General features: G+C 38.7%; 1 protein-coding gene across 3 annotated transcripts in view; it reads left to right on the top strand.

The window, feature by feature from the left end:
* Positions 1-6,532: 6,532 nt before the first annotated feature.
* Positions 6,533-21,837, top strand: part of NETO1 (neuropilin and tolloid like 1) — a 61,382-nt gene continuing 46,077 nt past the window's right edge. For 2 of the 3 annotated variants that reach the window (XM_021530867.3, XM_021530866.3), the window contains exons 1-4: positions 6,533-7,068; positions 10,677-10,730; positions 12,259-12,396; positions 20,381-20,629. In XM_021530867.3, coding sequence (XP_021386542.1) covers positions 7,041-7,068; positions 10,677-10,730; positions 12,259-12,396; positions 20,381-20,629 — 469 coding nt within the window. In that variant the 5' untranslated portion in view covers positions 6,533-7,040. The remainder of the gene's footprint in view (positions 7,069-10,676; positions 10,731-12,258; positions 12,397-20,380; positions 20,630-21,837) is intronic. The other variant, XM_021530868.3, reaches the window with a different exon arrangement.

Genomic DNA, 21,837 nt, shown 5'->3' with positions numbered 1-21,837 from the left:
TTCCTGTATCACCCAAAAAAATTACTTTTTAATTCATTCCATTTCAGAGCAACACTAATCAAACAGGATAAAAGAAAAAAAAGAGAAGAAGAAATAAAAAGTGTACTGTAGAAGACTTTTATCCTTTGAAATTGTGTGGTGTCATGTAAATCCAAGTTTCCCTTATTAAATACAAGACTAATTATGAAAAACTGCAGGTGAAAAGTGTCAGATTTTTTCTCATTCTTTGTTTAAACTGCTTTCTTCTCATATTTAAGGGTTATTCCCGAGACTGGTTTGCAAAATGGAAATATTCTTCAGTTTTCAAGAAAACTGTGTCAGAAGAGATGTTCTAAATGTGTCGTATTCAGGAGCACATTTGTTGGAAGAGCACAGGCTCAAGGTCCTTTTGCACTTACAAGAGACAGTCTGTGAATGACCAGAAAAAGGATAAGAGGCAGGATGTTATTTTAAGGGACTAAAAGGTTCCATTATACTGATACCACACAGGAAGTTATATGTCATGCCTCTCTGTAAGTGTTTCATCACCAAAGAATGGAATATATTTCAGTTTTTCATGTTTCAGCTACTAGAACTGTTGAAAGACATACTGAATAAGTCTGTATTAATATACAACTTAGGGCAAAAAAAAGCCTATCTGGAAGGTGAAATGGTTGGTACTGAGTTCTCCATGCCTGCTCTGTACCTATATTTATTTAGCACTAGTTTTACTCTGCTCTTGTGGGACTGCATGCCCTTTAGAACTTAGAAAACAGACTGCTCTAGCAACATATCTCTCAGCTTAGTTTCATCTATAAGAAAAACAGCTCACACACTCAAAATCTGCTCCAAGTTGCAATCAAAAATGCGGTAAGTGAGGGCAATTGGGGGATTCATTTTAGCACTACACTTTTTATCTGAACTAAACCATTAATGTAGACGATGAATGTAGATGTGCTGATCAGCTTGATGATTCATTTCAGTGTTTCCAAATGTCATACTGTGTATAACTGTTATACTGAGACTGTAGTTTGGATTTGCTACATTCTAGCAAAAAAAAAATAAATTCACAAAGAGATTGTAGCAAAAAGTGCATCTGTGATTACACATGACACAGAATCCAAAATGTTTTTAAAGAAGGCATAAAGAAGAGAAACACCACTCTCGTATTTCTTCCTTCCCACCCTCAGAAGCATAGATTGCTTTCCACAAATAAGGAAGCCAGTGCCTTCTCCATTTTCTAACTGTGCCGTTTCTTCCAGTTGAGGAATGTTTTGTTGAAAATGTGGGAGAAACTCGTGGCTATTTTGAATACTTTCAGTCTTTTATCTACACAAAGAAGAATTAATTTATTTAGGTTTTATGGGGTATAGTTAGAACAGTTGTCAATGGCAGAGTTGGGATAAGACAAGGCTATCCAAAGTAGCCAGGAAAGGATGGACAAATTCTAGGTAGGTTTTGTTTTCACAAGGAAGAATTTAATTGAGAAAGGTATGGAGGTAATTTACCTAAGGTTCCCCCATGCTGAGGAATTTTTAACTGTGAATAATTTACCATTTTAACAGAGACTGAATAATCTTCTGTGGTTCAAGGAGAAAATAATAGAGATATATTGTCTTATCTTCTTACACACTACAACTGAAAGCAAGCCAAATCAGTCCTGAATATTAAGGAGTTTCTTTTTCTCTCTGAAACTGTTCCCCCAATTTACGATCCACTGTCACCCACTGTTTACAGACTCAAAGCATCACAGAGTGTTTGATGTGGGAAGAGACTTATGGAGATTGTCTTGTCCAACCCCCTGCCTATACAGGACCCCTTACAGCCAGTTGCCCAGGTTGCGTTACTTGTATGTTTTATTATCCCTGTATTATGTATTAGTTTATTCCTTTGTACCCCCATGTACAACTTGGTTTATCCCCAGTTTTCCCGCCTTGTCCTCCCTTCCCGCCTTCCCAGTATCTATCCATCACCCTGAAAGAGGCATTTTACCCCCCCCCCAGGTGCCTTGTCTATCACTCGGTGTCCCTTCCCATCCATCCAGAAGCTTCCACCTTGGGCACCGGGTGATTGGGCGAGGACCTGGGGCTCCCCCCATATCCTTCCCCCATTGGATCACGTTGTATCACCCCATCCCGGAGCCACTCCCTATCCCTATCCCCATCAGTCGTCGGTTACCCCTCCCTCACAGTTTATAAGCTGGTGTCAGAACCCTGTCTGGGTTCCTGTTGGCTGGCATCGTTCTAGGATATTTGGCCCTGTTGGGCTACAATAAACTCAGACTTAGCCCCCAGCAGGATCCGCTCTTCATTTACCACCGCGAGGCTTGCTAGCGCTGCCCGGAACCCACAAAGGCACTCTCCAAAGCCCAGCTGGGAGCGGCGGAGGGTGCCTCCATCGCCCCTCTCGCCCCAGGAGGAGAGCTAGCCGGGGCTGAGAACAGGGATTTGGGGCGGGAGCGCGGCACCCAGGACTTCTGCTTTTGGCATACAAACATATGGGCTAACCACAGAAAGGAGGGGATAGTAAAGCAGAATTTTTATTTTCTTTTCTTGTCATTGAAACACCAGCGTAACACATTCAGAGGCAAAAGCTTTTTTTCTATCTGTTGAAGAAAACTGTCCAGTGCTTCACATAGATCTCAATAGGAGATTGTACACTACTCTTTTGGAAAAAAACTGTTAGCTATTTTCATGCTTATTTGTCTTTTTTCATCTTTTAATCTCAATTTGGAAATGTTTCACAGTGCTTAAACTGGTCTATAAAAGAGTGATCTCCTTGCTGCCAAGCCAACCACCCTCAGGCTGATCACTGTCTTAGGTTGGCCTGAAGATGTTAGACAACAAGAAGTGCTTCATGTCTTGCTGAATAAAATATTATGGGTTCAAACATATTGCTCTAAAAATCAATAGAAAAATTCATCTGTGAATGTGAAAGAGAGAGGCCAACAAAATGTGCTATATAAAGAGATTACCATGTAATGGATGGTTTAAAACTACAAGGAATAGCATTGTATGTCCTGAATCAAGGGAGATAATTCTGTTGGGTTTTCTTGCTTATTTTTAATAACAAGATTCAGCTGACAACCAATATAGAACTAATAAAAGTACATTTCTAATTTAAAAGTGTAGTTGTCATTCTATATAATAAAATAAGCCAATGTTGTAACTCTAAGAAAAAGAAACACCTTAAACTCATTTAAAAATCAAAAGGACTTTTACCAATGCTACTAAGATGCCATTTGACATAATTTTTAATGGGCATTAGGCTTTCCCATTTTTAAAAAACATTTCATGTTTTATTAAATGTCAATCCTTTTCTTTCTTTTTTAATTTACTACCTAGTAGAAATGTAAGGTTCTGGCAATTGGCTAATTAGGGATATAAAAATACACACTAAGTTTATAAAAATTTAGCTGTAGAATTCCAGGGTAATGGAAGATTAGCCCATTTAAGAGCATGAGCTACTAATTTACTAGAAAGAGTGTTTATCAAAACTCACATAAAGAGATTTTTCAACAGAAGGAGACATAAAGCCGAAAAAAATATGGTGATGAATATTTCAGCAGTTGTATGAAGTTCAAAATTTCAAACTCTTTACAGAAGTGATACCTATTGAGGCAGAAAGCAATTTTGAACAGTCTCTAAATTGCAAACCCTGGGTACTTGCTTATAAACACTTTTGCATAAGCTTTTAGCATTCAGTGATGTAGATATTGAGATAGCTCCTTAAGGTCTCATTGCTAATGAGAACACTCAGTGGCCATTGTGGTCATGCCTCATTTATTTTGTGGATGTCTCCCTCCATAATGATGGTTAGTGATTACATTTTGGCATAAACACACTTGGTATGTACCACTTTCTGTTTCTCAATACTATTGCAATGGTGTCCTTAAAATTATGAGTGACAATAAAAGATCTAGGAATTTTAAAACTGAAAACATCCTATTTCGGTAAAGGAAAAATGTGAAGCTCACTGTTATATGATGTGACACAGCACATTTCCCGGAACAGCAAAATCAGCTGTTTTGTGCCTACTTGTTCTATTACCTTTTTTTTAAGTAACTATAACTTGAAACTTAGCCATATGGATGTCTGCATCATCCTGCAGAAGAAACATCTGATGGTCCATAAACATTTGTATGACTGTTTTCAACACTACCCTTTTTCTGTTACTCTGCTGTTCCCTGATGAAGATAGACTGCACATCTGTATAGAGTTTATCCTATGGAAAAATCAGGTGTCTTTCAATTACTCTACAAATAAAGTTCTGTAATTCATTGTAGATGAGAATAAGGAAGGTCAGAGAAAGTGCTGAGAGGGTTAGAAAGCAGAGTAGGACAGTTTATTGAGATTAACAGCTCCAAACTTGATGTTGCTAATGGCAAGATGGATTACACAAAACACGTGAATGCTTTCACAAAGTCCCATATCTTCTATATTCCTTATTATAAGGAGCTTACTCACAGCCCTGTAACAAAACCCTGTGCCCTTCTCACCCTGCAGGATTTTTAAGTGCTCAGTCAGGCTACCTGGGCTGATGACTGGCTGGTTGAGTCGGTGAATCCTGCAAGATCACCTCAGACTTACTCTAATATGCTGACTGCCTGCAATCATAAGCACTGATGGCAGATACAATCTTCTTTTCAGAGTATGGGGCAGACCATCCACTGGCTGAAGAAAAACCCTAAGGCTTTTTATTAAAACATGTTTTTTTACTGGGATAAATAAATAAATAAATAAATAAATAAATAAATAAATAAATAAATAAATACATTAGTAACTATCCAGGCTTCCTCATCATTCACATTCTAGAATAGCTGCTGGGCTAGTCAGTGCTGTCCCAAAGGCAGCAAGGGTCATTAAAAGGTGTCCTGAAGACAATAGGCCTCCTGCCTACGCTAACACTGCCCCCATCTCGCCGGCAGACCCCGGGGCGCGGGACAGACCCTCCCGGCCCCAGGGGCAGCCCGGCTCCGCCGGCGCGCACCGCCGCTCCGCGCCCGACCGCGGAGCGCTGGCGCGCAGCCATCGCTGCCGTCCGACCTGCGCTCGCCCCCGCCCGCGCTTTTCTGCACCCGCGCAAAGCAGGATGCCGGGCTGCATTTCATTTTTAATTGACTTACAGCCTCCTTCCCAGCACCCAGCTCCTCCCCTTGCCCCAGCTGCGCTTCCAGACACACTTTTCCTGTTGCAAACGGCGTGAGCATCAGGTGCGGGCAAGGAGGAGCGGCGCCGCTCCCGCCTCCGAGATGCTGCTGCGGCGTGGGGAGCCCGAGGCAGGGGCTGCGGGTATCCCGGGTCGCCTGACTCTGCCCCCATCCCCACGGAGGTCGGCGGCTTTCCCACGCCGGCTGTTCCCCAGCCTGGACGCCGCGACAGCGGTGCAGAGGAGCCGGGGGATCCCATCCTGTTCCCCCTGCACTTCTGTGACACAAATCTTCCCTTCTCTCGTCCCTCCCCGCCGCCCCAGCCGTGCGCTTCGCTCTCTGTCCTTTCTTGCCGCCCTCCCCTCTCCCGGGCCGGGAGTACCGGGGCCGCGGCGCTGCGGGAGTCAGAGGTGCCAGCTGCCGCGGCTCTGCAGGGCCGGCTCCCGAGGCCAAGAGGGGACACAGCCCTTTCTCTTCATCCATTCCTCCTCTCCTCTTGTTTTCCATTGAGATCATTCCAGGCTTCCTCAAGATTCTTATAAATAATAGATTTTCTCTACTGTATTCTTCCCCCTCTCCCTTCCCGCTCTGACCACTAGCCCTCCGCAATCTCGTCAAAGGGACGGGTGTTTGGGGTGGGTTGTAGCTGGGGAGGAAGATAAGTCCTAGACGCGGGGAGAGGGCGGGAGAGAAAGGGAGAGATTTTGCAGTCGTCTCTGGGCTGATTGGAAGAGGTAATCATTGTATCTTTGGCCGGAGGATTAGCAGATAAACTTTTATTGCTCCCTTTTGTGCGTGTGTGTGCGTGTCTTTGTGCGTGCGTGGGTGTGGGTGTGTAGAGGAAGAAGTCGCCTCTCAAGGGGGGAAATCTTTTTCATTTCCCTTTGGCAGGTGCAGGTCAAGGAGGAACTCATGAGCATTTTGTCTGATCCATGATCTGTTTAGGAGAGGGGAAGCGACCCCTCTCCTCTTTCCCTTCCTTTCCCAGTTTTGAAATTATTCCATCCCCACCACCGCCGCCCTCCCGTCCTTCCCCGTCCAATTCCCCTTCCCCTTCCCCTCCACTGAATGAATGGAAGAGTCTCCACGGTTTTCTTCTGCTTCTCGCCCTGGACTGGAGAAGTGAAGGGACATCTATCCTCATCCATCTCTTTCTCGCTCCATCCATTCTCAAGGGGATTTCAGACCGTGCAATGTGTTTTCAGCCTCTTGCCGCTGCTACCACTTGATACTATGTTATGCGCAGGGAGAGGATTTTGCAGAAATGGATTTATTCTATTTTAAAGGATTTCTTCTCTAATAAGGTTCTCATTGCACACAAATATGACTAAATCCCCTATTTGGTAAATCTTTCTCTACCCCACCCCTCCTCTTTGGGTTCCCTCCCGCCCGCCCCCACCCCTTCAGAGGAGCAAGCACAGGGAGCTGATGACGGACCCATTAATCCCTTCTTCAATGCATCAAAAGAAGCCGAAGGGCTGGAAGTCGCTGGGCTCGGAGTCCTGCAGGAAATGCTTCGATCTGCTTTTGGTTCTGTATGAAACTGGTGACTAGGGGCTCGGCTCGCTCCGCCGCCGCCGCCCGCCGGCACCTGGATGCGCGGGCCGCCGCCGCCGCCGCCGCCTTGCCCGCCGCCGCCGCGATGCACCGCTCGTGGCGGTGCTGGTGATCGCTCGGGTGTGATGGGATTGAGCCGGCGGTGATCATTTGAAGGCGGTGAGGGAGAGCGAGGGAGAGAAAAGGCTGCTCAGCTCTGCTGTGTGTGTGGGGGCTTCGGGCTTTTTTTTCTTTTTTTTTTTCTTTTTTTTTCTTCTTCTTCTTTTCCTACTTCCATCCTCTCCCCGCCACTGGAAGTCCTCCCGTATCTAAATGGAATTAGTGGAGACCGAAGCCCCTTGTGTAAGGAACAGACATGACCCATGGGCGCAGCTTCTTTCACAGTGAGTATCAATCTCCCCCTTCCCACCCCCTACCCCCGACCGAGCTCCGCCGCCGCGCACGGGCTCCTGCCCTCCGCTGCCTCCGCACCGGGCGTAACGGGACGCCCAGACTCCCTCAGCGAGGGGGCGAACTCCCCCCACGCACACACCGCATCCTCTCCCCAGCACGCTGCGGTGCACCGGAGGGCAGCCGGTGTCTGCCAGCGCCGTGGGGCGGGCGGCGGGGCACGCTGCCGGGGGCTGGAGGCTGGCACCTGGGCGCCACGCGTCTGGTGGCTTTTGCCGCGCCGGGAGAGAGCGGAGGGAGCTGCCCCCGCCGGCCGCGGCGCCGCGGGGCCCCGGCCGCGGCTCGGATCGGCCGGCAGGGCGAGGGGGCCGGGAGCCGCGGCGGGGGCGGCCGCACCGGGCACGCATCCCGGAGAGCTGCGGGGCGGGGGCGGCGCTTTCGGCTGAAATACACCAGGATTAGCAAGGAGGCACCGAAATGTATCACCTACTCTTCCAAGACCTTAGGGGCCTCAAGTGCGAGGTGGGACTCCCTCTCCCGCCTCTCTTTTGCAGAGGGTCCGCTGTTCTGAAGGGGCTTGACTGGCCCCAGCTCCTCCCAGCGCTTCTCTGCGCGCCCACACCTGTACAATAGCGCTATGACCAGGTATTGCCTGTCCAACAACTCTTCGCCAGGCTATGCCACGTCTATGCCAAATCACAGCCTCCTAAAATCCTGGCCAAGAGATAAATCACTTAATGTACATCTTGTAATGAAAAAAATGCACAGATCCAAAAAAGATGGAAAGATGTGTAATCAGAGCGGCACTAGAAAGCACGATTATAATTACACCCGTGATTAGGAGGGAAAGGGGGAGGAGGAAGACAGTGAGAATGCAACAAGAAATTTTTTGGAAACTTCTTTAAAATAATACCCAAACCGAGATAATGTCAATATTGTTGCTATGCTGCCAACACTTCCCAAGTGACAGTTTTCAATGAGTGAAGATTCCATGGTTGGTGTCTTTGGGGTCTTGTTCCCTCCCCCTCCCCTCCCCCCCCGCCGAAAAGCACTGTTATTTTTCCGTGGCTTGAGAAAGAAAAAGGCGTGAGAAATTCAAACCTGAAATTGGGTATCATGCGTGAGTTTGTGCAGAGGGATCATAGAATAAAATGGTCTGCCTTGTCTACTTAAATAATATGTGTTTGTGTTGGCTTTTCCCAAGAGGACCACAATTTTAATTACTTTCTGACAACTTGCATGTTTTGGTGCTGCTGTTAATAACACTAAAACAAGAGCCTTTTTATTTTTTTTTTTTTTTTCTATAGCATGGAAGAAGTGTTTCACTTTATCTATCCAAATGTTAGATATTATACATCTAGAATAAAACCAAAACCCCCAAAGACTTAATTTCTTAGTATCTGCTTGTCTATTAGACTTTACTACCAAGATTATTTTGACAGCTTATTAGTAGCAAATACTGATATGACATTTAAGTAAAGCTCTGTGCTTTAGGAAAACAGCTCTGTAGTTTGGAAACTTCTTTTCTAGCAGTTACAGCTGGAACTGGAAAGACCTGTGGGGCTTTTGTCATCTTGGTATAATAGATCTGTGACTTGGACCAACTCTCTTTACTTCTCTGAACTTCACTTTTTTCTGTATAGAAAATGAGAGGAGACCTAATAGATAAAGATGCTTGAAATGAATGTGTAAGAATCAGGTATGCATTGTTATTAATTGCCTAAAAGAAACACTTCTCACATGGAGTTTGTTCAGTTATCCTATTCTAGCTTCCACAAATTTCTTGGCAGAAGTAACACCAGCAGCTGATTCCATATTTGAATACCAATCCACTTTACACTATTGAGAAATTAGGTGTAGGCTGGTGAAGATTACAAGCATAGATGCATTATGATCACTGCATGAAACAGAGCTAAAGTAAATGAGCAACTCAGTAAAGGGGTGACTCCTGCTTTGCCTTTGGATTTTGACAGAGTTGACAGGCAGAGTCCCAGCTAGCATGAATTTCCAGAATTCATCCCTGAGGAGAGTAAGGGCATGAATGGCTAGGTAGCATTCAGATCTGAGTAAAAGGTGTAGTGTTCTCACTGAATGCCCATGGCACACAAGAGTTTTAACTATCAATGCTGCCAACATCTGTCTCTAGGGGCTGTGAGCCTGACCAAGAAATAGTGAATATGCAGCCAAGCCTTCATCTTCCCAGAATTTCAATCTTACCCTGCTTAATAGGGCAGCCATCATCCACGCCTCAAATGCTCTGTCACATGGGAAAGGTCAAAGACATGGAAATAGGGATCTCAATGCCACCAGAATACTGGAAATATGGAGACTGGCTTCCTTTGGGGTTAAAATTACACATAAATTGTGATTAAAAAGTTGAAAATGTTGAAAGCACCATCTTGGAAAGGATCATAGTTACTCACCGTGGGCTCATGGTGGCTTTTGGTGTCTCTTAGGGAAAATAATAAGTATGCCATTCAATTACTTTTATTAATTGATCAGTTCCTCATCACAGTCATCAACAAAATGATAGCTGACTGATCCAAAATGCTCTGAATAAGAAGGCAACTTCATTTCCACCTTAAGGTCAGTGCAGCCTGGGCAATGTGTTTGGGCCTAATGCCAAACTAGCTGGGGCAAAGCCCTAAGCACTCCAAGAACTGATGGATTTGTTCTCTTCTGCACTTGCAATTCCACTTTCCTTGATAGCCAAAGACGGTATGAATGATGACAAGAAAATTAGTTTGTGATTTCTTCATCAGGTAGCTTGCTAGTCACTTTGATCTTCCAAAATAGCCTCATTATGACTGTACTAAAGGTTTGCCTATTAGCCTTTTCTAGTCAAACTGTTATATTTGGAAATTCCCAGAAACCCAGTCATTTTTTCCAGGTCAAAGTCCATTTCAGAAAGGTTGCATTTGTTTCCAAGAGGCATAGTTGTCCTATCACAGTTGGAGACAGCAGACACCTGTTTGCAAAGTGGGCTGCAGATTCACTGCAGCAAAAATGCAACACCCTCTCGACAAGTCAAACTAGATTAATGAGATTGTTAAGCACACACAATAATTTACTTCACTAGAGATTTGCAAGTGCTTTGATGGATGTAAAGAATCCAACCTCTCACTTCTTTCCTACTCCCAGTACTCATTTTCAAATTTTATTATGCCACAGTGAGAGACATTAGTACATACAGTGGCACTGAAATTTAGTCTCCCTCTGTTAAAAGCAGCCACTTTTCTATTACTGACATGAACGTTTATTATATAAATAGATATTGGTAAAAATGTGTTTCTCTAATATTAAATAAAAATAAAAATAAAAATAAAACCCAAGGTTGAGAACATCAGTGCCTGTGGATTTTGTTTTAAACCCAGAAGATTTCCTCTTTATTTGCATACATTTGCAAAGATAAGTACTTACAAGAACAAGCCATGAAGAAACTTGCTTATACAATATGTGCAATTAAAAGATGCAAGTAAAAATGAAACTTTTTCTTTACAGCAATGCTATTTCATTTGTATTCTTCTGAGATATATGAATACAAGTAATTTGATTGCAGAAACTATCACTCTGTGATATTTAATGCATATTTCTCTTTCAGTTGTAGCAAGTCTAATCATCCTACATTTGTCTGGGGCAACCAAAAAAGGAACAGGTATGTAAACTTCAAACATTTTTGTCAGAAAATTTATTAAAGACCAAAATATGGACCTGAGTTTTTAGTTTAGTTTTTGAAATTTTTAGTAGTTCATTTACTTCCAGTGTCTGCCCATTTGTTTGGAGCATACATATGCCTGTATACACACAAAAAAGGGATGCTCATCAGGCTCAGTCTGACTCTAACTAAAGATCATACAATACTCCCACTTTCAAATTGGGAAGTCCAGTTTGGGCACTCAGCTACCTACAATTAAAACCTCTTTTCTTGTTGAAGTATAATTAAAAACCTGAAATTTGGTATCATGGGTACATTTGTGCAGGGGGAGTAGAGAAAGAGGGTCTTGAAAGCCTTGGATGCTTAGTGTGAGGAGAGCCTAGCAAGGAATGCTGCTAAGCACAGTGCGTGTCTGAACCTGTGTCTGAACGCACAGTCCCTGCAGGCTGGAATTCATTGTAGGAAATTTGGCTCCATGTCATATTCTGCCTGGATACTGACCAGGGTGAAAAAGAAATGCTTGCAGAGTATAAGTCAGATCTCAGATGGTTAATATCATCCTTGGAAACTGCTTGTTTTCATCCATAGACACTAAGAGGGAGCTTCAAACACCTTACGCACCAGGGGCTTAAGTTATATGGGACAACTCTTTGATTATTAAATACCTCATTCAGAGAAACACCAGTCTAGAACCTACTATCCTTCCTTTTAATAGCAGCCTAGATATATTTCCTTCTGAATAATCCACCTCATTTTAGCCTACTTGTCAAAAGCAAGATGCTTAGGAAGGGATTCTTGGTATTGTTCAGCTTGAGCTGGCCCAAACCTTTAAATCCAGTCTCTCTGCCAGAGAGCAGAAAGAAATGCAAGAGACTCAGGGCTAGGAAGAAAGCAGACAAGAAGGTCTGACTCTTCTCTCTGAGGATTCACTTAGGAGAAGGAAAGTTCTGGGCTGTGATTCCTGGCCTCAGAGCTATTTATTAATTTTGCAGCAAACAGTGAGATAAAAATAATCTACGAACTAGATTCCAGGAATTCTCCTGTCTACCTCTGTCCAGTGAATATAGACGAAATATGACAAAGATTTAAAACAGCTTCTTTATATGATCATAATTCTCTGTGTTATTTCCTTGGTTTTGTGACTGATATATTCCTGTATTATGGCACAAAGCTTGCTGATAGAGCACATGCTTGAGAATTGGAAGGCATGAATTTCCCACTCATACATTTCAAAAAGCTCACATTCCTTAGAAGGAATGTGCTTTCCTTTAAAAGCAATGCAAATTTATTTTCCCCCTTTCCTCTGCTTTGAAAAACATATTTTGAGTAAGAATTACATGTTTGTACCCCTAAAACAGCCTTCTTTTCCCCTAGATCAATTATCATACTCAGTCTGAACAAGTAAATGTTTGAGGCTCCTGACAGAAAAGGGGCTGTTGTATTTATCCTGTTAGAGAGTTGTTAAGTGTCACATGGACAAAATGATTTTTGGACTAATTATATAATGCTTAATATCATCATTTCACAGAAAAGCAAACTGTGTCCGAAGGACAGAGACCAGTGCAGTGTGGAACTTGGACAAAATATGCAGAAGGAGGCATCTTCACTTCTCCAAATTACCCCAACAAGTATCCTCCGGACAGAGAATGTGTCTACATTATAGAAGGTGACCAAAAGAAGAATCTTTATATTTTATCATCAACTGTTTTAAAAATAATAAGTTTTCTTATATGTGAAGAGTATGTAGTCACGGTAATTAATCTTTTCAAGGCAAAATATTTAGAGAACCTCTGGATTTCTTTTTTGATATAACTCATAAATTAGTTAAGGTGGTGTGTGAGACTCAGCAATAAACAGTACAATTTATTTCAGGATATTTAGAAAATGAACAGAGCCTAAAATCTAATGTGACAGAAGAAAGGATATTTTAAAATTAGTAGTAAAAGTGGACATAGGAAACAATGGTTTTGACTTTCATGCAGACATTTTAAACTTACTGTAACTGAACCAGGGATGACAAGCTTAGCTAGGCAAAGTACAGGAAAAGAAGTCATACAGAAAATATCCATATAGTGAATGTTAAAATGATTTTCCATCCTGTTGTTCATAAGAAATGAAAATGAAATAAATGCAACCCACAAAAATAGAACTAGAAGAGAATAAATATTAGCACAAAGCATCTCTAAAACTTACATTTTAAAGTGTATATATAATTGCAGGCATGGAAGTGATGTAGGAAAGGCTAAAGGTGTATTACAAACAATGTGGTTTCTTTTCATTAGTCTTAGTACAATGGATGTTGCAGAGATTGTTGTAATAATGGATCTCTGGAAAGTAATAGAGTTTAGATCCTCTCAGAGCTCAGAAAAAATGAATCAGGTACTGTATAGTAAATCCCTGGAATAAAAAAACTTCTTTCATGAGTTGTGAATACATGTAGAATAAAACAGTGATGGTCTTCTATCCATGCTTCATTTAGAGAATTATTAATTATTTAATGCTGGAACAAGGAATCACAGAAATAATTATTTTATGAAAGATGCAGGTAGTACCAAGATATATTTCCAAAATATATAGCTGATTTAAATTGAATGAACTGTTCTAGGCCCACACACACTATGTACTTTTAGAAAGTCAAAAGTCATGGCAAAATGACTGAATTCCACTTTGGTCCTAGATAACTTGAATGAAGTCGGAAGAGGTGATTATAAATAAGTAGCCAAACAAACTCTTAAAATAAAATTGATGCTAGTCTGTATATGTCTGAAATTTAAGCAGAAATATGGTAAATATTTTAATTCCAGCATAGTTTAATAGTTGGTTTAAAATAATAATTTTTTTTCAAGAAGATAAATGTATAGGTTCAAAATATACAACTTTGCATGATTTTTTTCCAGTTACACTTATGTTGTTAGATCCAGTTTTTTTTTGCATATATTGATCAAATTATCTAACACTATGTGAGACTGGGAAGAAGCAAGCCTGCTTTATCTTCAAAGATCTGAAACACAAGATATTTTTTCATTAAAGTGAAAAGGTGTAGAAAATAACTCACCATTTTTTTGTAAAATTTAGTCCCACATCTCAGGTCATGAGATGTTCTTCCTCACAGTAGGAAGGTACTTGAAAGCCCAATATGGTAAAGACTTTTGTCTTTATTGGAGTAATTAAGTACTTACAAAAATATAGCTAATATGCTGAAAGACTGCAAAATACACTGTTGAAATAATGTGATTTAAAATATCTAAAAATTGAAATGCCAAAGGACAATTTACAAAGGAAAGATTTAATCAACCCACTTCTATGACGAAGATGAAATTCCACATTGACAAGTTTAGAGCAATGTATAAAGAAAAGAGTAAACTCAACAGATATCATGTCATAATTTATTTTGGAAAATTCAATCTTATAAAATGCAGTAGAACACAAGTTTTTCATGGCATGGATATTTTCTTCTTCCCACCCAGACTAATAACAGTTTGGTTTACAGATGGTCATTTTAAAACCCACAATGAACCATAGGCATTGCACAACATTTCAGCTCTGATCTCCCCATGTCTATTTCTGTCTTCTAAAAAAAATCAGAAATAGTCATGTCTGTCTGGAAAATGTCACAAAAATAAGCAAAGATATAGAAAGATATCTGAGCAATAATATTTCAAAATGTGGCAGATTTTTAAAAAAATGCAAAAGAACTACCTAAGGTCAACAAAATCTTTGTGTAATTAGAATTAATTATTTGTCCATATTTATTCTTTTTGCAGCATATAAAATGACAGAAAATGATAAAGAAGTCTACCAAGTATAATTTTTCCCCACATCTTTTATATTCCATGAAACTCATTGTCATAAGGCAATGATAGTAAAGGATTTAAAAAAAAAATTCTGACAGCAATGTCTTTGATATTAGATAGCAATCTACAGAAATTGTGGATAATTATGACTAATGGAGGAAATAAATATTTTAGAGTAAGACAGAAATGTCTCTTTATGCATTTTATTTCTATATTTAGTACTGAAATTTCCATATGCTTGAACAGCTTCTGAATCTTGTTGAATGCCAAGCACCAAACTAGATGGAGTGTTGATGTGGTCTATAATATAATCCCCCAATCACTATCTCCCCATTGTATGTCTCAGGGAATTCAGCCAATCAGGACTGTATATAACATACTGAAAGTTGTATGATGTGAGTATAAATGCATATATGAATCACTAGGTTCTTGCCTGGCTGCTTGCATTCATTCCTTCATTTATTTGCTATGAAACATAGTCTTAGGGCAAATTCAAACAAAATTCCTATGACTTGAGTAGTCTTTACTGAAGACTCCAGCTTGTAGTGTGTTGTAAGCAGTTGAGTTTCATCTCAATTGTTTTTCCTTCCCATTGTAGCTCAACTTTTGTGTATGCAATCTTTTTATCATGTCAAAATTATTTTGGTGAAGTAAAGGAACTGGCAAAGGTTGCCATGATCATAGAATCTGAATTTCTGAAAGAAAAGGAGATTCCTGACTGCAGAGCCTTCTATCTTAGCAGTCAAAGACATAAAAGCATAACCAAATCAAACAGTTTGAAGTTTCTTATATTATTCTGCTTTTTCTCTCTCTCTCTTTTTTTTTTTTAATTTTGATTTATTAATAATGATAATGAACTCTTGGGACAACTAGGAATTTTAAAGTACAGGTCGAATGCCTTTCTAAAAGAAATCCTCTAAGTCACCTAGAAATCACGGCCTCGTTACAAAAATTGTTATGCTACAGTAGAGTGTCACATGTAAGGCTTGGAAGAGGGGGATACAACTCCCCAAGGAATTTCTGATGAATCCCATCTGCCTTTCAAAATGCAATGAGAATTTTTTCTTTTTTTTTGTTTTTCCTTTTTTTCCTTTTTTTTTTTTTCTTTCAATCTTAGTTGGCATATAGAAAACATAGATAATGAGCTGAGAAAAATTGGCCAAATTTCACCCTTATTTTGCATATTCATGATTCTAACCTGACAAAATTCACAGCTGCCCAGAACAATCACAGCAGTGACAGCAATAGCCTTTGCCAGACTGCAGAACATTTGGCATGTGTGCTGCAAAAGGAAATTTGCACAGGAGATTTTGTAGGAGCAAAGGATTTTATTTGCATTAAAATATTTGGGGAGTGGGATAGTCATACTATACACACTATAAATTGAGAATCAGTTTATCTTGTAAGTAAAATACCTGTAAAATTTTAACCACTCTTCTGCTTTTAATAATTAAGTGCTTATTTATAAATATAGTTATGGACTAGAGTTGCTTTATGGAGATATAAAATATATCTTCCACTTTACAAGTTTGTGAACATATTGAGTTACCACTCTTGAAGTTCTCATGATCTCACAAAAGACCATTAAACTCCTCATATTTCACAGACATTAGAAAATTGTCATGTTATCTCCAAATTAAAAGCCTCTGCTCAAAGTTCTTTTGTATTTCACAGTGATTTTTGTGTTAAAAAAAAAATGTTACCAAAACAATGAAAGAACACTATTTTCAAATGAAGATAAATGTGGTTTCCTTATCAATAATAGCAGAATAACCAGAAAGAATGAGGATTATTGAAAATATTAGTAGGGTAACAGATCATAGAGATTGCAGTAGGTGTTGAGTTGTTTCTCATTTCCATGCAGTGTGGCAAATGGAAACAGATTTTTTTCACTTAACTTCAGCTGTCACTACATAGACTTAGAGGCTGATTAGAATTAAAACCTTAATTCTGTAGTTTTGCTGAAACTGTTCTACTGCAAGCTGGAACCCAATGACTTTTTTTTATCATTGGATATAAAATCTTGAGACAGCACTTGCATAAGATACTTAGATGAAAAATATGACAACATATGCAAGCATTAAGTAGGCCTTACAATGGTTCTAAATATTTTTTGAAGAAAGACAATTGGAAGTTAAATATGGAAGTTATGGCATTTGAAATTAAGCAATTTTATGAGACGGTATATTATTCAATATATTTTATTTGGAGTGGGCACAACTTTTCCTGACATCGTAGCCACAGAAGCTCTGAAGATGTGAATGGGCTTTACCTGTGAATTAGGATACCAGAAATAACCACTCCATCCCTCCCTTTCTGATTAGATGTCCAGATGCCAATCCAGTCTGAAAGATTTGCATATTCTGGATTTTTTTGCTTTCTTTTCTGTAGGTACACACACACTATTATTAGCGGCTATTCTGGACTTGCAGTTTATTTTCTGTAAATTTTCCCGTGACCTCATTTACACACCCTTTGTTGCAAACGCTGTTGCACAAGATGTGTATTTAAACAATAGCTGCTTTTTCTACCTTATGTTTAGTAAAGAAACCCCTTATTAAAGCCAGAGCATACATGTGAAATTATACCATTTTTGCTAAAAGGAACTTAAAGTTGGGGATTTGAATTATGTGTTTTCATCCCTTATGGTCATATCTAGGAAGTTTTGATTAACTTTATGTCATATGTAGATTATTGCAAACAAAACATTTAACTATTAATTAAATATGAAGCACAAGAAGAAAAACATTTAAAAGCATCTAATGAAAAGGTCATGGATGTGTGAGTTACACCCTGGAGTTACACACAGTTACAGAAATATGAAATATTCCTAGTGGTATGGCCAAAATGATGCCAGAACATGACTATACATTTAAGGAGTGTGAACAGACAGTGGTCCAGCCCTCAAACTCAATCCCCAGCCTTTTTTTTTATCCCCAGTGGAGAAGTGCTACTAATGAATATTCAGTGATTCATTCTTAAAGTGAAATAGGCTCTACTCATAGGACCTTCAGGAAAAAGTGGAAACTTCAGCTCTCCTTGAGCTGATGTTATTCTCTCTAATCCTCTAGCAAGATTTGAGCTTCACTAGGAAAAGCCTCACCTTGAGTTTGTTGAAAAATAAATAAAAACAGAATAGTGTGAACTATAGCAATATTCTGGTTATAAAACTGGTTGGTGATATAAGATTCAGAAAGCTACATGGATATTGTAGAAATTTTCTTTTTTTCTCAGGTCATTCATTCACCCAGCCAATAGCTCTCATGTGTAACTCTGTAGACCTGATTTTTATTTATCCACAATCTTTCCTTTTACTTTAGAGCCTCCTATACCAAGGCTATAGCTGGCTCTAGGGCTCCTTCTCAACACCAAAGATCATGTCAAATGAACTCTGAACTCTGAGGGAGACTCGTGGCCATTTTTAACCTTACATGAATCTTGGATACAAAAAAGACCTGTTAAGGATTTAACTGTGGGCCAGCACTTGTAACCCTCTTCTTGGTATGAAATAAGGAAGCAGAAAAGAAAGTTTTTAAAGGATAAAAATGTTTTGATAGTGGCATAAGCCATTTTTAAAATAATCACTTCGTGTCTGCAGGAAGCACAGCAGCTATACTGCTCTATGTCACTAACAGTACTAGGAAAATTAATCCTCATATGTAGTTTGTGACATTAAAACATAATAATAAAGCTCTAGACAGGTTAATAGCATAACACTGGAGTCATGAATGTGTAAAGATTTTCAAGCTATGATGAGCATTCTTAAAATTACCTAAAATGTTGTCAGGATAGAGTTTCTGATACCTGACTGTGGTCCTTCGGTGGATGATGAACAGCTCTCAACAAATTTCCTTAAATGGTATAAGAGCAGGCAGAATATAATCCCAAATTGAAAGTTGCTGGTTGCTCTCTTCTGTCCTAGCATTGCTTAGTTGAGTTTAAATCAATAATTTTTATAAAAGTGTAAAGTCAAGAATAAAAACATCTGAAGAAAATTAATTGATGATGTCTTCCAGGTATTTAATATTTTAATATAATCTAAAAAGATTTACTTTAGTCTTCAAATCTCACCAAGGATAACATCATTATGATCTCCTTTATGAGCTTTATTATCTGACCTTACTTTTGTAAATTTTTGTATACTTTCAAAGTAGTTGCTTTTCCATAGACTGTGTATTTGGTGCAATTATATGTAAAACATAAACCTTTGCTTTTTTTATTGAATTTATATGGGCATAAAGATCATAAATTTCCTGTAAATCAGTATGAATAATGACAAGTCACTAGTAAGTATTTCCCTGAGTGTGAATGTCTTCAAATTGAGAATAGTAGAAAAGGTTTCTTTCTTATGTGAAATTAAATGTTTTAATAAATATCAATCATCCAATTATATTAACATTGTAAGTAAAGCTGTTAAAATAATCTTTCTTTTCAAATAAGGTTTTTCATTAACTTCTTAAATGCTTCTTATAAAATGAGGCTGTATTTATTTACATGAAATAGTTGTAAGAGGGATCTGACTTTGTGCTCTTTAAGTAAAGATTTCAAAATTTGCCTGATATCTTCTTACTCAGTTAATTTTAAATAGTCTGTCTTATGTGAGTAATGAGTTCATACCAAAAGCTTCATTTTAAAACATTTCAGAATCTAAACAAGATCTTTGTTCTTGTAATACTGAGTTTTCTTATGACTCTTGAGGAAATAAATGTAGAGATACTGACTCCTGGAGAGGCAGCAGTTTCCATGCTAAGCAGTTTCAATGCTAGTAACTTGGCTTGGAGCTTGATCTTCCATATTTTCATGTGAAAAGAATGGTAACTCTGGCAAAGCTCATGGCAATATAAACCTCTCTTGATATGTGTAAAGTGTAGGACATGATCCCATGAGAGGCACAGAAGGCAATGACACAACAAATCCTTGTCTTAGCAGAAGGCTTTGTCAGCAAAACGCTCCAATGCACCATGCTCTAGACACAGAAGGCACAGTTATTGCTATGGCCAGGATTAAGCACAGAAAACAGTGCACCTCTATGAGGTTGCATTTTATCATTTGATAAAATGGATCAAACCATGATTTTTTCCCTCCTTTTAAGAAAATACTGTATTTCTACTAGATAATTTTTTTGCTTTATACAGGAGATGCCAGGAAGTCTTTGTTTTAGAGATTGTTCTGACAGTCTCTAGACTTAGTACCTATCATTAAAGATGGATTTTCTTTAAAATGTCTAATAAAGTGGCCACTATGAAGTTCCTTCAAGATTTTCAGTATATAATTTACACTTCTGTTATCATCCTTATCTAGTTCTTCCTTTAGTGAGAACTCACTGCATTTTTTCTTATGTTTCCAATGAGATGTTATTCTGAGTATATGCAATTACACTCCAGTTTGTCATTGACTGAAGTACATATGGGAACATAATCTATCCTTACTGCAGCACAATTCTGATCAGCCTTTTCTTCATCATCTTTGTCAGTCCTAGATATAAAACAAGTATTCTGATTAACACTCCTCCCTTAAATACAATAAAATAGTATTTTTCTAAATATGTAAGTTTCTTAGAAACATTTTATATTTGAAGAAAATGTTCCTGGCAATATTTTTCTGTTCATCATAGATATCTCTCTCTTATCTTTACTAAGCACTGCTGTCAAGAATACTTTTTTAAAGGAGAACAACAAATAGCCTGACAGTGTGAAATCTATAAAAAATACAGATGTACTAATTTTCAAACAAGTTTTTAAACAAAATTTTAGCATCCATACAAAATTGAAATATTTATTTTTCTTCAGTCTTGCTTTAGTTTTGAAAGGTCTTGGGTTAGAAAATAATAAGATAATTTTCTTTTTTTGTCTCTAGCTGCCCCTAGACAATGCATTGAACTACACTTTGATGAAAAATATTCCATAGAGCCTTCTTGGGAGTGTAAATTTGACCACATAGAAGTACGAGATGGACCTTTTGGCTTTTCCCCAATCCTTGGACGTTTCTGTGGACAGCAAAATCCACCTATGATAAAATCCAGTGGAAGATTCCTGTGGATAAAATTTTTTGCTGATGCTGAACTGGAATCTATTGGGTTTTCTGCTCGGTATAATTTTACACCTGGTAAGTACAAACCATCGCATTTTTAATAGAAAAAGCTTATCATTGTAACTTTTCTAATGATGTATAATCTTGCTGTTGAAGAATATCTTTAGCTGGGGCTTAGTGTATTTTCAAGAAAGGTATTAATAGATAGAAAATTGATAAAAGTCATATGTATCTTTTGCATAACAAGTAAGGCTTTTTCAAGTGAAAGATTTTCAGATTCTGCAGTTTTAAAAAGTATTATTTTCAAGTGAATGCTATTACAGAAGGTCATTCAAAATGTTTAATGGGAAGTTTAGTGTTTTATGCTTGCTGTTACACTGTACAGCTTTTCTTTCAAAAAGACCATTGATAAAGTATTCTAATAAAATATGTAATTATCTCAGAAAATTCCATCATTGCTTTTCCACTTCACCAATCATTTCCCCAGCTGAGGAATGGCATACTTCTCCTTCCTCAATAAAACAAACTATTACAACTATTACCAAAGGATGTGTGAGGTTGAAAGAGTAACATATATTAAATATTTTTCTTAAAAGGTTGTAAATCTTAATTGCTATTCTACAAGTATTCCTTGTCACTGTTTAATTCATTAAAGTAAAACAAAATTCATAGTCATACTTTCCATTAATTCCCCTGCTCCCCCACTTATTAACAAAAGATTGCTGATTTGAAATTTCTTCTTTGGCTTCAGCTCTAATATACTGCACTGCAACTGCACTGCTGGATGTGACGTAGTTCTGTGACTTCTTATGTATTGAGTGATGAGTCATGCTTTAATATAGCTCACTCTAAAGCACTGTAATTATTATGTAATTTTGCCAATTATGTCACTATTTTTTTCAGCTAAATTGTTGTATTAGGTTGAACAGTATTCTCTAGAATACTGCCTAAAATTAGCAGACCCAAAACTCTTCCTTAAATATTCCAGTAGCATCATAGAAGATGGCAGGTCTACATGCTCTGTGTGTTCTTCTTTCTGGTTTTCCTTCATTAATTCAAGGAAAATATTTATAAAACTAAGCAGCATAGTAAAATTTTCTTTCAAGTCCATGATACTATTTTTCAATGGCTAAACATATATAGAAGGTTCAAACAGGAACAGAATAGAGAATTTCTGTAGCAATTTATCTGATAGCCAGGTATATGTATCTGTTGTAAAATCAAAGACAATAGACAAAATTTTGTTATAACCATGCATATCCACTCTGAAAAGTGAGTTAAAT

This window comes from Lonchura striata, chromosome 1 (assembly GCF_046129695.1).
Source record: "Lonchura striata isolate bLonStr1 chromosome 1, bLonStr1.mat, whole genome shotgun sequence".
In the NCBI taxonomy this organism is placed as follows: Eukaryota; Metazoa; Chordata; class Aves; order Passeriformes; family Estrildidae; genus Lonchura; species Lonchura striata.
The sequence above is the reverse complement of the archived record's forward strand: the minus strand, read 5'-3'. Positions and strand labels throughout refer to the sequence as shown.